General features: G+C 40.7%; 1 protein-coding gene across 4 annotated transcripts in view; it reads right to left on the bottom strand.

The window, feature by feature from the left end:
- Positions 1–16,050, bottom strand: part of KIAA0319 (KIAA0319 ortholog) — a 71,251-nt gene that overhangs the window by 17,785 nt on the left and 37,416 nt on the right. For all 4 annotated transcript variants that reach the window (XM_043908383.1, XM_043908382.1, XM_043908385.1 and 1 more), the window contains 8 exons: positions 14,804–14,902; positions 12,502–12,599; positions 11,452–11,539; positions 10,201–10,293; positions 8,665–8,797; positions 5,219–5,447; positions 1,909–2,032; positions 1,363–1,495 (listed from right to left, as the gene is read on the bottom strand). In XM_043908383.1, coding sequence (XP_043764318.1) covers positions 1,363–1,495; positions 1,909–2,032; positions 5,219–5,447; positions 8,665–8,797; positions 10,201–10,293; positions 11,452–11,539; positions 12,502–12,599; positions 14,804–14,902 — 997 coding nt within the window. The remainder of the gene's footprint in view (positions 1–1,362; positions 1,496–1,908; positions 2,033–5,218; positions 5,448–8,664; positions 8,798–10,200; positions 10,294–11,451; positions 11,540–12,501; positions 12,600–14,803; positions 14,903–16,050) is intronic.

Below are 16,050 nucleotides of genomic sequence, written 5' to 3'. Positions count from 1 at the left end.
GTTTGTTATAAATGGTTCTTTTTATGGCAATAATATATACCATCTAGAGAATTCTATGGAGAAGGCAATGGCACCCCACTCCAGTACTCTTGCCTGGAGAGTCCCATGGACGGAGGAGCCTGGTAGGCTGCAGTCCATGGTGCCGAAAGAGTCGGACACGACTGAGCGACTTCACTTTCACTTTTCACTTTCATGCACTGGAGAAGGAAATGGCAACCTACTCCAGTGTCCTTGCCTGGAGAATCCCAGGGATGGGAGCCTGGTGGGCTGACGTCTATGGGGTTGCACAGAGTCGGACACGACTGACGTGACTTAGCAGCAGCAGCAGAGAATTCTAAGATAACTTTTTATTCATTTAGATGCTGGAGTTCTGTGTAAGAGTCACAAGCTAAATCCTATTTCAGGCAAAGGTTGCTGGATTCCTGGGAAGAGGATTTTGGAGTTCTTGTTTGTTTGTTTGTTTGTTTAAATTGAGCTGTCAGTGAAATGATCTGTTTTTAGAAAATGGAGCCTTAGAAACTACTCCTACTTCTTTCACTTTTTTTTATTTTGGCCGTACTGTGTGGCATGCAGGATCTTAGTTCCCCGAGCAGGGATCAAACCTGCGTCCCCTGCAGTGGAAGTGCACAGTCTCAACCAGTGGATGGGCAGGGAATTCCCTCTGCTATTTCTTCTTTGAATAAACTCTGCTGAAATCCCCAGCTATCTTTCAGGAGAATACGGAAGAGGAGGGAACAAGCCAGATAACTGATTTAAGAGAGGAATTACAGTGGAGTTGTGAAGACTGTGGGCTCTGTAGTTAGGAAGGCCCAGGTTGAGTCCCAGCTCTTGTTCTATCTGGACAACTCTAAACCCTGTGATCTCACTCATCTCTGCAAGCCTCAGTTGCTTTACCTTTAAAATGGGAATAATAGTATTTACCTCTTAAGAACTGATCTAGCATTCCACAAGATTAAGCATGTGAAGTACAAAAAAATGTCTGAGGACACAGGAATCCCGTTGAACTCTGCACTTCTGCTGTTTATAGTCACTGCAAGTGGTTTGAGAGTGTGTAGATGGGGGGGGGCCTCTCATGAAGATGCCCCACCCAGGTTCTCCTGACCTCCTCTGTCATGAAGCTCACCTCACCTGGAGACTGCCCTGGCCACCTACCCTCTACTGTCAAGAAATGCCCATCTTGTCCATCCACGCCTGATGGAGAATTTAAACGATGGTGCCCCTCCACTTCTAGAAACGAGCTTAAATCCTGACTCCTCAACAATCTCAAGTTGACTGTTTAATCTGGATCCTCCAGAGAACAGGTAATGTTAGCACTAAGCCAGGGTGTGAACCCCGCGCTCGGTGATGGGATGGGCGGGCTACCTGACACGCTCCCAGTGGTAGAAGACAATGCCATGGTCATCGCTGCTCCTGCTCCCGTCCAGGGTGGTGCTTTCCACGGGGAGGATCAGCTCCTTATCTGGGCCGGCCACAGCCACCGGAGGCCTGTTGTTTTCTAGAATTATAGAAATGGTGTGAAGAAGTAACATCTCTTTGCATGAAGTCTGCCATCCTCTGATTTCTTGATTTAAGCAAATTACTCATATTCGGATCAGGTGGCTACTAGAGTGTGCCCTGTCCTTTGGGAATCCTGGGGAGACACATGCAGTCTCTCAGCTGACCCATATTTAAATATTCCAATTAAATATGACTGGGATGACAGAAAGCAAGAAATACTGTACTGTAATATGTACACTTCTGGTTTCTTGAAGAGACCTCAAAAGTCATGAAGTGGAACTGTAGTCAATTTCTTGACAGTTCAAAGACTTAAGAGAATTCGCACCAAATTTGGCTGGTCTGAAGCCCAGAATCCAAGATGTCATTTCTGTTTTAATCTCTGGGGCTAAATTCCTTTCCTATTTCACCTACCAGGCTGGACAGTCACGGTGACCACAGCCGTGGACTGTTGCCTCGAAGAATCTGTTACCATCAGCTGAAACGTATAATCTCCTTCCTCCATAGCAGACAAATGAAGGTATGGGGTCTCTACTCCCTAAGTCATAGCAAATACAAAAATGAAAAAGAAAAAATAATATTAAAGAAGCACAAGTAATTAGCATGACAGAATGAAAAAATAGTGATTTTACTAAATGTGGAGAGCCTGCTTTTAAAAAATATATACATGTCCCAGGAAAATGGGATCTAAAGCCCACAGTATATCCTCAGACACTGTTTAAAGAATATAAATTAATATAGCCTTTTTGGAAGTCAATATGGCAGCATCCATTCAAATGTTAAAAGTACACACTCAAAAAAAAAAAAAAAAAAGTACACACTCTTCAACCCAGCATTTCTGCTGAGTATCTGCTGTAGAAAGACCACGTGTGTAATAATGGAGACTCGCCCACGGATGCTAAGACATTGCCTATGGAAAAAAAAAGAAAAGGGAACAATCCAGACGATCATCAAAAGAGAAATGGCCAAGCCCACCATGATACACTATGGAATGCTAGCTGAAAAGAAAGAGGTTTAAAAGAATGAAGTATATGTACACATTAAAAAGTGGAAAGATATTAAAGACATAATATGAATCAAAGAAAACTGCGCAACAAAGGCTACAGTGTGCTGGATACTATTATACACATACAAACTTTATACACATACAAACATGTGTACTTTATACACATACAAACACAGAGAAAGATTCTGGGCATACACAGGTTAAACTCATCAAAGTAATTATCTCATATAAAGGGACTTGGCTGAGGTTAAGACGTGTTTTGGCTTTATCAGAATTTGAGTTTTTTTAACCACAGGAAATAAATCATGATCAAAAATAACTTTTTGTTATTGCTTATCATCTCTTGAATTTTTCTTTTTGTGCATGCATTCTTTCTTTTTAATTTTTATTGATGTATAGTTGATTTACAATGTTTCAGGTGAAACAGTTACACATACACATATTCTTTTCCAGATTCTTCTCCATTATAGTGTATTACAAGATACTGATTATAGTTCACTGCACTATACAGCTGGTCCTTGATGTAAAATAACTTTTTTAAATGCTGGGACAACAACACTTTTCAATAAGGCATTTTTTTTTCAGTTGAGTATACAGTAGTTTACCCTTGGACTATATCCTGCCAGGCTTCTCTGTCCATAGAATTCTCCCAGCAAGAATACTGGAATGGCTTGCCTTGCTCTCTCCAGGGGATCTTCCTGACCCAGGGATTGAACCTGGGTCTCCTACACTGCTGGCAGATTTTTTACCATCTGAGCCACCAGGGAAGCCCAATAGGTCCTTGATGTAAAATAAATTTTTTAAATGCTGGGACAACAAAACTTTTCAATAAGGCATTTTTTTCAGTGAGTATACAGTAGTTTAACCTTGTTGCCTTCAGGTTAATACCCCTTTGGTTATTTTTGCTGCTGTGTTGTTTGGGAATATTTCCAGTTTTTGCCTATGCTTAAAGTTCATGGCATCCTGGAAAGGATTTTTTAAGTTAAGTCCTATCATAACGTATTTACTTTCACAGATCCTAAGATTGTCTATAGATAAATTTCTCTGTTTATGTTTCTCTTTTAGTTTTAAAGGAAAAATTTTTTTAAAAAGAATAGAAAATCAAGTGTGTTATCACAAGGGGAGTTGCTGAAATTTGAAATGCATTCTTTTAATATCTTAAAAAAGGGCTTTCCCCTATTTGGACTCAATAGAGCAAAGTTTTTTTTTTTTTTTTTCTGAAAAGCTCTTAGAGAAAGTATAATTTCCAGTACATGCCTCAAAATTAACATGGTTACAGGGACACTATGCACACAGTGAAAAGGAAACTCGCAGCAAATGGGAACTGAGCAGACAGATTCACTGAGAATTTTTAGTCTAAGCATACAAGAGTCTGGTTTAAGAGCTTATCTTTGTGATGGTCCCAGTTCATAAAAAGCATCACTCCTTTCGACACCGTCATCAATCAACCACAAGGCAGCAGCATGGTTACTGGGGCGAATCTGAGAGTATTTCCAGCAAGTGGGCAGGCGCACAGGGCAACGAGCTTAGCCCTGCAGTCCGGCACACGTGACCTCTTCTGGATCCAGGTCCCGCAGACAGGGATGCACTGCTGCATTAGCTCTGGGCACATCATTCTCAGAAATTAAGGGAAAGAAATTTTGAAATATTTTTTTAACTGAAAAAAATACAAAATAGTCCATCTTCTTGTTTGTATCCAAACTCCTCTGAATCCGAATTCTTAACCCAACAGCTGCAAACAGCACTTGCCACAACTCTCATGTAGAGATGAACACTATATCACGTGCTCTCTAAGGATATCCAGAGGACTCACAGCTCCTTCAAGTTCCATGCATCCAATCGGGTCATTCTTAATTCATCGTGATCACAAAGCTCTTTCCAGAAAGATCAGAAAGTAAAGTAGGTCAGTCTTCACAGACTGTCTGACTTCATCACAAACACTAACGAGAAATTTGTCTTGGACTGGTGAGACCGTGTTTGAAGGAGAAGAGGAAGGGGGCAATGTAAGGTACTATCTTTTTTCCATTAAACTTTTAAATAATAACATAATTTCAAAGGTACCAAGCTGGTTAGCAACAAAAACCAACAGCTCTGGCCATCACCAAAAGAAGAATAAGTAAGCAGCTCACACACATGCATACAAATACAGCAACATTTCAAGGTTATTATAGACAGATATATTAGAGATTTGAACCAATCAAAAGGTAAATACAAAGAGATCTCAACAAGAGACCACTGGATCTGGAGACGATAACATGCAATTTCTAAAAATAGGAGGAACAAAATACACAAGAATTTTCTGATAATGAGGTTTAGATTAGATTATTTCTAATGTTTATCCTAATATGTACTAAAATAATATTTCTGTGGCAAATGTTGGGTCAGCCTTTTCCCAAACTAACCTCAAGGTCAAGTTTTTAACATTCAAGGTCGACATTTCAACTAGGGCCTGCTTAGTTGCTATTCTGGGCTTACATACAGTGAGTGAGGGAAAGTGACATAAATTTAGAAAATTTGTGAGTTTAGCTACTCTTCTAATAGTTATAACAGGCAACTTCATAAAACATATTTTCTGAATTTAGTTTCCCCCTTGTACCAATATTTTAGATGGATGGATGGATGGATGGACAGAAAGAAAAAAGAAAGATGGATAGACTGAGAGACAGATGAACAGATAGCTAGACAAATAAAAGTCTGAAGGCAGGATGGAGAACTCACCTGCATAGCCACTTCTTTGCTCTCCCTCCCAGGCACCAGGGACCACTCATAGAGGACGATCTGGTGATCATCACTGCTCTGGTTTCCATTCAAAGTGATGGAGTTTTGGGGCAAAGTTATGGTCTGATTTGGTCCTGCATTGGCGACTGGAGGGTAGTCCGTAGCGCTGTTGATTATTAGGGTTGCCGTTGTAGAGTTAGTGGCTCCATCTGAGTCTGTAACAGTCAATCTAGTAAAAGGACAGGAGTCTATTATACTGCACGAATATGCCAAATTTTAAGGCAAGTGGTCAACTGAGTCTGCCTATGTATATTACTCCGAACAACTCAGAGCAGAAACTTGAGGATGAAGCTGAGGAAAGAAGAGACCCGAGGATATATTTTTTGCTGCTGATTTACTTTATTTTTAGCTAGCAATATAGTCACATGATAGGGTTTTCTTTTACGTGGATTTCTCACGATCCTTCGAGATGCTGGATGAAGAAACCAACCCTGACCAACACAGAAGCCTCTCTCTATTACCTGAGACTCAGAACGTATCAGCTTTAAGTCCTGCCCTCAGGCCTGAACATGTAGAGGCAGAAAATCACTCACGAAGTTTCAGTTACAAAGCCTTTTGATTTTCTCATTCTTTCCTAGAGGACTCAGCATTAAGTGTTTGCAGGACACTCCTTGCAAAGCCATTTGAGGAGTAAGCACTTTCAAATACAAATGATACTCAATCCACACAAACAACAGAGAGAGAGCTGCATTGACCCTCCTGTACGAAACTCACTGGTGATGTGGCAACTGCATCAGTGAAATAAGGTCACTTCATCCTTCTGGAATAAAGATGTTAATTCAGAGCAGCAGTGCATGTTCTACTGGTATAAACAGGACTATGAGCATGAAGCTCTGGAAAGTTATACCTACATATTTGTAGGTAAGGAACTTACAGGGGCCCCAGGTGTTCTGGGCCTCTAGCCCACACATCCCATGCAACCAAGATCCAAAGTCCAGTTCTCACTCTGACAGGAAACCAAACACCTAAGATCCTTCCTCCACAACCAAGCTTAGTCAGGATACATTCTGAGTCCTTAAAGAAATGACTCGAAAATGACCCAAGATTCTACTCCAAGAAGTCATTAGTAGAAGAAAAAGAACAAAGTAAATCAAAAGTAAATAAAAGTAAGTAAACAGTAAAGATAAGAACAGAAAAGAACAAATTAGAAAACAAGCAAATAGATTAAAGCAGTTCTAGTTAGGTTCTATGAGAATACAAATAAAATTAACAAACCCCTTAATTAAACCAACTGAGAGAAAAAGAGAACATAAATTGCCAATATTGGAAGTGAAAAAGGGGTTATCATCACAGATCCTACAGACTTGAAAGGATAATATGAAGATATTATGAGCAACTTAATTCCAAAAAATATGATGCTTTATTAGGAATGCACAAACTTCTTGAAAAATACAATTTACTAAAAACTGACACAAGGAAAAAACATATACATTACACATCATTGTTAATCAACTATATTCTAATATAAAACTTAAAAAAAGAAAAAGTAAAAAACAGAAAATCTAAATAGACTTGCATCTATTAAAGCAATCAAATTTATTATCAAAACTTTCCCAAAAAGAAAATTCCAGGCCCACATGATCTTACTGATTAATTCTATCAAACATTCAAGAATGAAATACCACCAGTTATTCATAAATAATTCAGAAAATAAAGGAAACGAACTTGTTTTATTTGGCCAGTATAATCCTCACACCAAACCTTAACAAAGACAAATGCAGAGGGAGAGAAAGACAGAAGAAAGCATAAACCAAATCTTTCATGAGGACAGACATAAAAATATTTACAAAAATATTATCAAGTTGAAGCCCATGCTATATAAAAAGAATATCATGATCAAATAGGGCTTACTCCATGAATGTAAGGTCGACTTAACATTCAAAAATCTCACACAATACATAAATCTAACTCAAAATAGATCACAGATCTAATATAAAACCCAGAAATACAAAAACTTAAAGAAAGACACCAGGATCTTTGCAATTTGGGGAATAAACAAAAGCTACCTAGATAGAACACAAAAAGCATGAAACATAAAAGAAAAAAACTGATAAATTAGACAATCAAAATTTAAAACCTTGCCCTTTAAAAGGTACCATTAAGAGAACAAAACTTCATATACTGGGAGGAAATATCTATAACATGTATATAAAATAAAGAACTTGTTTCAGAATGTATAAAAATCTTACAACAGAATGTACAAAAATTTTACAACTAAATAAGACAAACAATGTAATTTTTAAAACAGGATAAAGATCTGAATGGAGCTTCACAAATGAAGCTACATGAACGGCCAATAAACACCTACAATATGCTTAATGTCATTAGTTATCCGGAAAATGCAAATTAATACCATAATGAGATATCACCATCCATCAAAGTAGATAAAATTAAAAAGAATGATTACATCAAGTATTGGTAAGGATGTGGAGGTTGAAAACTTCATACACTATGGGTGGGAATATAAAATAATATACCCACTTTGGGAAAGAGCTTGGAAATTTCTTAAAATGCTGAACAAACTCAACACAGGACCTAATTCTTCCATTGGTGGGTATTTACCCCAGAAAAATGAAAATATATGTCCACAAAAGACTTGTATGCAAATGTTCATGGCAGCTTTATTTATAACAGCTCAAAGTTAAAAACCCCAGAGTCCATACTCGATGAAAGGATAAGTAAATTGTGGTATATATATCCATACATTGGAATAGTACTCAGTAATTAAATAGAATATGCTGTTGCCAGAGACAACAGCATGGATGAATATCAAAATCATTTGCTGAGTGAAAGAAACTAAGCAAAACGGAGCATATACTGTACAATTCCATTTATATGAAATTCTAGAAAGTTTGGGATAATTTGAAGTGGCAGAGAGCAAGCCAGTGGTTGCCCAGAGACAGGAATGGAAGGAGGAAGGGATTGCCAAGGGGCATGAGAAAACCCTGGGGATGATGGAAATGTTTATTATCTCGATTCTGACAATGGTGCAACAGGTATATACATGTGTCAAAACTCATCAAATTTTATACCTTAAATATGTGCAGTTTATTATACTCCAGCTATACCTTAAAAAGTTATAAAAAAGATAAAGAAATAGATAAATCACATAACTCTGCCCCACATTGACTCAGAAGATAGAAACTTTCTTTCATGTTTCTCAACACAGCAAAATAGGTGCCATCCCATACTGTTGCTGACAACCAAATCCAAAGGTTTCCCATACACAGACACTTGTAGTTTATATTATTGATCAGAGTATAAAGTGGCTGTCAACCAAAACCCCCGACAAAACCAAATCTGCTCTGTCTCCTGATGAAAATGAAAAGATGCATCAATTCAAGGAAAGAGTCAAATGATCAGTGATGGAAGCTGAAGCCACTTGCCTGAAAGTATAGTTTCCAGGAACAAGGTTAGACAGATGTAAGACGGGGGAATCAGCTGAGGTCTTCTCTTCTCGGAAGGGCCCATTAACTTCTTCCCAGTGATAACTCACTATCTTAGTGTCATCTGTACTTTCTAGAAAGATTGAAAAATAAATGAAAACTAGAATTAAATACAAGGATATTAAAACATCAATTTCATGATTAATATCATTGGGTGTTTCAATGCATATTCATTTGAAATTATTTAATTGCAAAGATTTCAATGGCCATATATTATGTGTTAAAAGGGAGATTTCTTCTTCTCCCTAAATTATCATCATGATTTTTCTCCCAGATTTCCACCAGATTTGAGTCAGGGTGTTTCCACTCAGTTGTGAATTTAAATGGCACAGTGGCAGGCACTATTGCTTTTTTTTTTTTTAACTCACTTTAACTACAGCACATGATATCTTACTGATAATTTAAGTAAATATCTGAGTGACAGATTCATAAAGAATTGAGAGGTGCTTCTATATAATTACAAAACACCTTTTACCACCCTAATCATTAAGTGTAAATCCAGAGAAAGACTGTACCCTACATGAAAACCTCCCACCTCTTACTTCTAAAGAGAGTAAACAAAATGTACTGTGCAGAATAACAGTAATTTAGACCTAGAAGGGAGCCAGTTTCATCTCATTCATTCAAGGAAAGAAACCTTTATGTGACAGATTAATAATCCTGAACAGTTTCCTGTAACCAAGCTACATTGAATTAGAGGAATCAAGACATAATGCATTTTCTCATAAATATTTTCATTTAAAATATGCTTTATTTTCATGTTGCTAAGGGGGCAATATAGACATTGATATTGGAATAGATGCAAGAGACTGTGTCAATGTGATTTGCATACATTTCTGTATCTGTGCAGACCTTCCGAAAGGAGCAGCACCAGTGACTGACAGGTACTCTTCTCCTAGGAACCAAGGCAAGAATTCTTCACTCACCGGATCTGGTATTAGCTTTGTGATTTGATGGACATAAATGCAAATACCAGTGACACTGACACTGCTGAACATAGTTTGAATATAGTGTCAAACACAGGATATGCTTTCATCTATTCTCATTTGCCTGGACCCATGAAGTTACACTCGGGCCCCTTCCACATCCACTCTAATTGAAGGAATGAACCCTGAATTAAATGAACAAAACTCTACCCGCCCTCACTAAGGACACCCCTTCTACCATCTGTTAAAAGTGACTTTCCAAAGGTTCATCACATAGACTGCATCGAAAGGAGAGTCTTTCCTAGTTGCTTTAATTCCGATGCAATAGCTAGGCCCTAAAGGACTTTTCTCACAAACAAATGAGACATAACTGAAGGGAAATTCAGCCCAAGGCAGAGAAGTTGTGGTCAAGGAGCTGAAGGACTTGGATATATAGACAGATGCCCATCTATCGATGAGTTAGCCCGTAAGTCCTCAGCTTCAACAGAGAGCTCCCATTACATCTCATGGTTCGTGGGGCAAAACCCCCAACTTGAGGCAGGGTACTCACGGCTGCCATCGATGAGAGCCGACGTCAATGGCAGGGAAATCTCCTGTCTCTCGGGAGAAGCGATTGCCGTGGGAGGCAGGTTGACTCTTCCGGCTGCGAGACGGAAAAAACGACACGGACTGAGTCAAGTTGTGTTCTGTGCACACCAGCACCGAAATAAACCATCTGACCTTCAAACACACTGGTCATCGATATTCCGTCCAGACGGTGTTTATCCTACAGGCCTTGAATGTGCAGAGTGCGTGTTAATGTTTTGGGATGTTTCCGTACATTTTAGGAGCATGTCTGCGGGTTTAGATTTTTGTACAAAAACCCCAGGCTCAATGAACACATGTAATAATAACAACCAAGGGGTTGGTGACAGAGTTTGAGCAGCAACTGCAGAAGGGGAGCCCTGGAGTGTGGTTCCAGCTCCTATGATTAACTGGATCTTCAATCTTTGACTGAAGCTCCCTCATCACCCCTGAGGTAGAGGCTGGAGGGGGGGTTGGCACCCAGTTGGACCACCTCCCGTAGGTCCAGTGGAGGGGATGGAGGAGGTTCAAGACCACACCACGCTCCATGCACGGAGCCAGAGCTGCGCCCACCCTGACAAAGGGCCACTGTTTCCAACTCACACAAGTGCCCTGACCTATGGGCTAGTGGTGGCCTGAAAGGACCAGGGGGCTTGAAAGCCCATGGCATGCATTTTCCTTGGCCCTGGAGGCGCTCAGTTAAGTGAATCTGAAAAGCTCCTTCACCTAAGGTCAAGCTGAGTCACAGGGAACCGAGATAGAAGAGTGTCAGATGGAGGAGGCTGAGGCGCAGACCATTTGCCACTGACTTGAGGCTTCCCTGGTGTCTCAGATGGTAAGGAATCTGCCGACACTGCAGGAGACCCAGGTTCGACCCCTGGGTGGGGAAGATCCCCTGGAGAAGGGAATGGCAACCCACTCTGGGATTCTTGCCTGGAGAATCCCATGGACAGAGGAGCCTGGTGGACTACAGTCCATGGGGTCGCAGAGTCGGATAAGACTTAACGACTAACACTTAAGAGAAAGCAATAACCTTGCAACCCTGCACAACAGTGTCAAGTGAGTACTAAGAACTATACTAAGAAAGCAGAAAGGAAAAAAAAAACCCATGTCATCTTTGCATGGTCTCTACAATGGTGTCCAGTGTAAAACTAAATAATATATTACTGTGTGGATCAGGCACCAAAAGGCGAGGTGGACCTATACCACGGGAGGCTAGTCTCTTCCACAAGCTTACCTGGCTTCACGGTGACATTTACAAATCCCTCTCCAAACGCATTTTCACCAGAAACTGCTACTTTGAAGGCATAACATCCTACTGACAACTGCAAGATAAAGAAAAGTTACACCAGTAAATGTGCAAACAACAGGATGGGTCCACTGCCTGGAAGATCCTTAAATATTCCAGAAGCTGTTCTCCTGAAGTCAGCGCAGAGAACTGGCTTGGGACCTGGGCACACACTGCCACATCTGAAGCCTGTACTCTAAAACAGTGATGATCATCTGGGAAGGACTTCAGCTTCATTACAGACGTTCACAGGCCTTACCGAGGCATATGTGAGATGGACAATCCAAGGGTGGCCATTCGCAAACTTGTACGTATGGGAACCCCGCATTTTTACCAAGTAGGTTTGGTGGGTCAGCTGAACGTGGCCCGGATGCCAGACTTTGAGAAACAGCGCTCGGTGATAAAGGGATGGTGATGCTAACTTGTGTTGCAACCAGTAACTGTGTGGTCTCAGAAATGAAGACAACATAATCACCTACGGCCATTTAAAACGAGGACATGTTTCCTCCTGTGACGGCTTACATCTTGGAGCAATATTTGGTAGGCAAACCATTTGTGGACTGGAATGAATTTTTGGCAGTCCTAAAAATGTGCCTAAGAATCAGAGATGACGAGAGTGTCTCGGACACTGCAAAAGGGGCAAAGGTTGGAATACAGGCTTTAACCTCACTACAGAGACCCACATCAGCCTGGGCAACCAGCCTTCTTCCCCAGACTGATACGCCAAGTAAGTCAAATGAAGAAAAATTTCCTGAAAGCCCCTTTATTCACACTTGCCTATCTACCTACATGCATGAAATATAATTCATTAATGTGTATGCTCAGTTGCTCAGTCACGTCCAACTCTCTGTGGCCTCAGGGACTGTGGCCCACCAGGCTCCTCTGTCCATAGCTCTCCTTTTAATCTTAACCATAACAGAGACTTCTTGGTTCAACAACTAAGGAGACACCTGAATTTTTAGGTACGCTGTCAATTACAACCAGTCACCAGTTACTTACTTGAGAGACATTAAGAGCCTGCGTGTGTCTTTGTTTTATTTCTCCTTGGTAGTCTTCAGGGTGGCTTATTAAACTCCATTCATAGCTGTAAGTTGTTTCTGAGAGCCAAAGAGAAGTATGAGTAGTTATAAATTCTTAAAAGTCACTATAATCTGGGCAGAGGAAAGAAAGTGAGAGTCTTCAATCTACTAGCAGAAATTAATTTAGGTATGTTGAACCCAACTTTCAACTATCATCCAAGAAAGGAATAATAAGGTTTATGTATCTTTTGAATGTAAAATTTCTTTTTTATTATAAGAACACATAACTTATAAAAATTGAGAAAATATAGAAAGTTTTTTTTTTTTTTAAAGGGCCCTAATTTCATTGTTTGCACTTGATGACTTTCCTTCCGGACTGCTACACCTGACTATACAATATAAATTTTAACATAATATAATCCACTGTGCTATGGATTTTTTTCTCCTTTTTTCTCCTTTTAATAAAAAGCAAGAAGATTTTAATCCGTCTGTTGTAGGGGTTTATATAAGGACATAAGAACAGATTAAACCTCTGTATGTTACGACAAACCTATCTTCTACTTTGTGATGCTAGTCATTAAGGCATGAGGTACTTCAGCTGAAAGGAATCAATTACAAATTCCAAGTATCACCATTTATGCCTAAATTTTGATCCATGTGTGACAGAGAGAAATAAATAAAGGAACTAACCGGAATGAGAACTATTCAAGCAGCAGAGGAATGAATATATTTTGAGAAAGAATGTATTTGTCAGGTCACAAGGCCAAATGTTTGCTGAATAGCAGAGTGCTGGGCCAGCAGGAGAAAGAGCATTTTAAACAACACTTTTTTGAACACCTGTCATCACTACAATGTCTGCAACAAACCTTTGTGCACACGCTACCTCCCTCACCTGACAGGAGAATTATTCCAGGTTCCGTGGGTTGTGCATTCTAAGCTGCTTCAGTCATGTCCGACTCTATGGACTGTAGCCTGGCAGGCTCCTCTGTCCATGGGATTCTTCAGGCAACCATACTGGAGTGGGGTGCCATTCCCTTCTCCAGGAGATCTTCCTAACTCAGGGATTGAACCTGTGTCTCTTGTGTCTCCTGAACTGGCAGGCGGGTTCTTAACCACTAGCGCCACCTGTGAAGCCCTCTTGAAAAGTGAAAGTGAAAGTGAAGTTGCTCAGTCCTGTTGGACTCTTTGCGATCCCATGGACTGTAGCCTACCAGGCTCCTCTATCCATGGGATTTTCCAGGCAAGCGTACTGGAGTGGGTTGCCATTGCCTTATCTTATTACAAGTCAAAAGCAAGTATGTGGGAACCTCTCCTGGTCTAAGATACCACCCTGTATTGCATCATTGGAAATGTAGGACTTGGGACTTCACTGGTGGTCCAGTAATTAAGAGTCTGCCTTGCAATGCAGGGGACGTGGGTTCGATAGCTGGTCAGTGAACTAAGGCCCCACATGCCGCTGAGAAACTAAGCCGAAGCCCTGCAACGACTGAGCCTGCACATTCTGGAGTCCATGAGCAACAGCTTAAGAGTTCATGCACCCCAACAAAGATCCTGTGTGCTGAAACTAAGACGCAATGCAGCCAAACACATAGATAAGGATTTTTTAAAAGACATAATTCTCAACTTAAAAAAAAAAAAAAAGAAATTGCATGACTTTTTATTCTGACCAATTAAAGGAAATGCACTGGACTTAATTCCTATCCTCTTACTCCGTTTTAAACCATTTCAACAAACTTTAAAGCTTATGATCATCAAAGCCTCAAGAGTGACATTTCCAGGTTGTGAAAAGGAATCCAAGTTGTAAAAAAAACAAACCAGTAAAGACTCCTTAAGGACACGCCAGCTAATGTGCCCCCTAGTGGTCCCAGTGTGTTAGTCGCTTAGTCGTCTCCGACTCTTTGCGACCCCGTGGACTTCTCCACGCAATTCTCCAGGCAAGAATACTGGAGTAGGTAGGCATTCCCTTCTCCAGGGGATCTTCCGGACCCAGGGATGGAACCTGGGTCTCCTGCATACTAGGCAGATTTTTTTTTTTTATCGTCTGAGCCACCAGGGAAGCCCAGAAAGAAAGAAAAGTGAAGTCTCTCGGTCATGTCTGACTCTTTGCGACCCCATGGACTGTAGCTGCCAGCCTCCTCCATCCGTGGGATTTTCCAGGCAAGAATAGTGGACTGGGTTGCCACTTCCTTCTCCAGGGGATCTTCCCGACCCAGGCTTCGAACCCGGCTCTCTCCACATGACAGTCTGAGCCCACTGGTCCCAAAGGAAAGTCAAAGCCTCACCTGCAGGTGGCGCTGGCACAACCGAAGCCTTCAGCTCAACTTCATCTTCCGGGGAAGTTATGACTCGGTTCTCGCCAGCAGACACCATGAGTTGTTTCACTGAAAGTTAATTAGAAATAGTACATTTCATCACATACCTTAATGATGCTGCATTACTGTTCTATAAGAGACTTTTCGTATCCATGAAATAAAATAACACATTTCTGTAATAGTTCTTCATCTGACTCTATCAAGGATACTTTTTCCCCTCTGGCTAGTAACTGAACTGTATCCCATATTAGGCTGCAGAGTAGATCTCATCAGTTTAAAACTGTCTATGTGAGTAGACACTGTGGGGAAAACAATGCTTCAGGCTGACTGGGCAAGGTTGTCAGTGACAAGAGTTGTATGAGACAGGTGGGATACTGTGGATCGGGGCTATTTTTTTCTCTTGCTACCAGCTTTGCTTGACTCTCTGGTAAGTGCTATTTTTAGTCATAAAAAGAGGGAGTGTGATCATAAGTGTTTCTGAATCATTATTCATACACCACTCAGTTCTTCTGATAGTAACCCCATGCACTGCTGCAATGGCCTTGCTCTTAGAACATTTCCAGGAGAAAACCCAGGCAACCTCAATGGTAAAAAGGCAGTAGACACATCCATTCTTACTAAATCAGCATTCAGAACAATGGTTCCTTGCTCTATGGCCAAGATTACATTGATACACTCAATTGACTGGACGCAACAGGACGTCAGCCTCACTTGTAAAACACAATTGAGATAGGTCAAGATATCACACAGAGAAAAGCAAAGATTAAAAAAAAAAAAAAAGCTGAGTGCTCCCTAGAGGTCCCAGCTACTTGGAGATGTTAGAGGGACACGTGGCTCATTTAAATCCACTTTTCTCCTCCTGGTCTGTATTCAGTCCCTTGAGTGCCTTCCTAGACCAGCCACAGAGGGTTCACGGCCCTCTCTGGCTCCTCTTCCCTGTCACTGACTCTGTAAGAAAGATTAGCAATTCTGAACTAAGAAGGGACACTGGTTCCAACGCCTCACTTTAGAAACTGAGCCCTAGGAAGGCAATGTGAGTTGCCCAAGGTTATGTGGATCATTAGCAATAGATATTTAACTAATTTAAATGTATTCATCTCAACAGTCGCTTATTTACCAGATTAAACACTGCCAAGGGTTTTAAAATGATGAATTCATTTCATCCTCTAAGCTCTCTAGGAATAGATGCTATTAGAACCCAAGGGTGCTAATTCCCA

The sequence above is a fragment of the Cervus elaphus genome, chromosome 7, assembly GCF_910594005.1.
Source record: "Cervus elaphus chromosome 7, mCerEla1.1, whole genome shotgun sequence".
NCBI classification, from domain to species: Eukaryota; Metazoa; Chordata; class Mammalia; order Artiodactyla; family Cervidae; genus Cervus; species Cervus elaphus.
The sequence above is the reverse complement of the archived record's forward strand: the minus strand, read 5'-3'. Positions and strand labels throughout refer to the sequence as shown.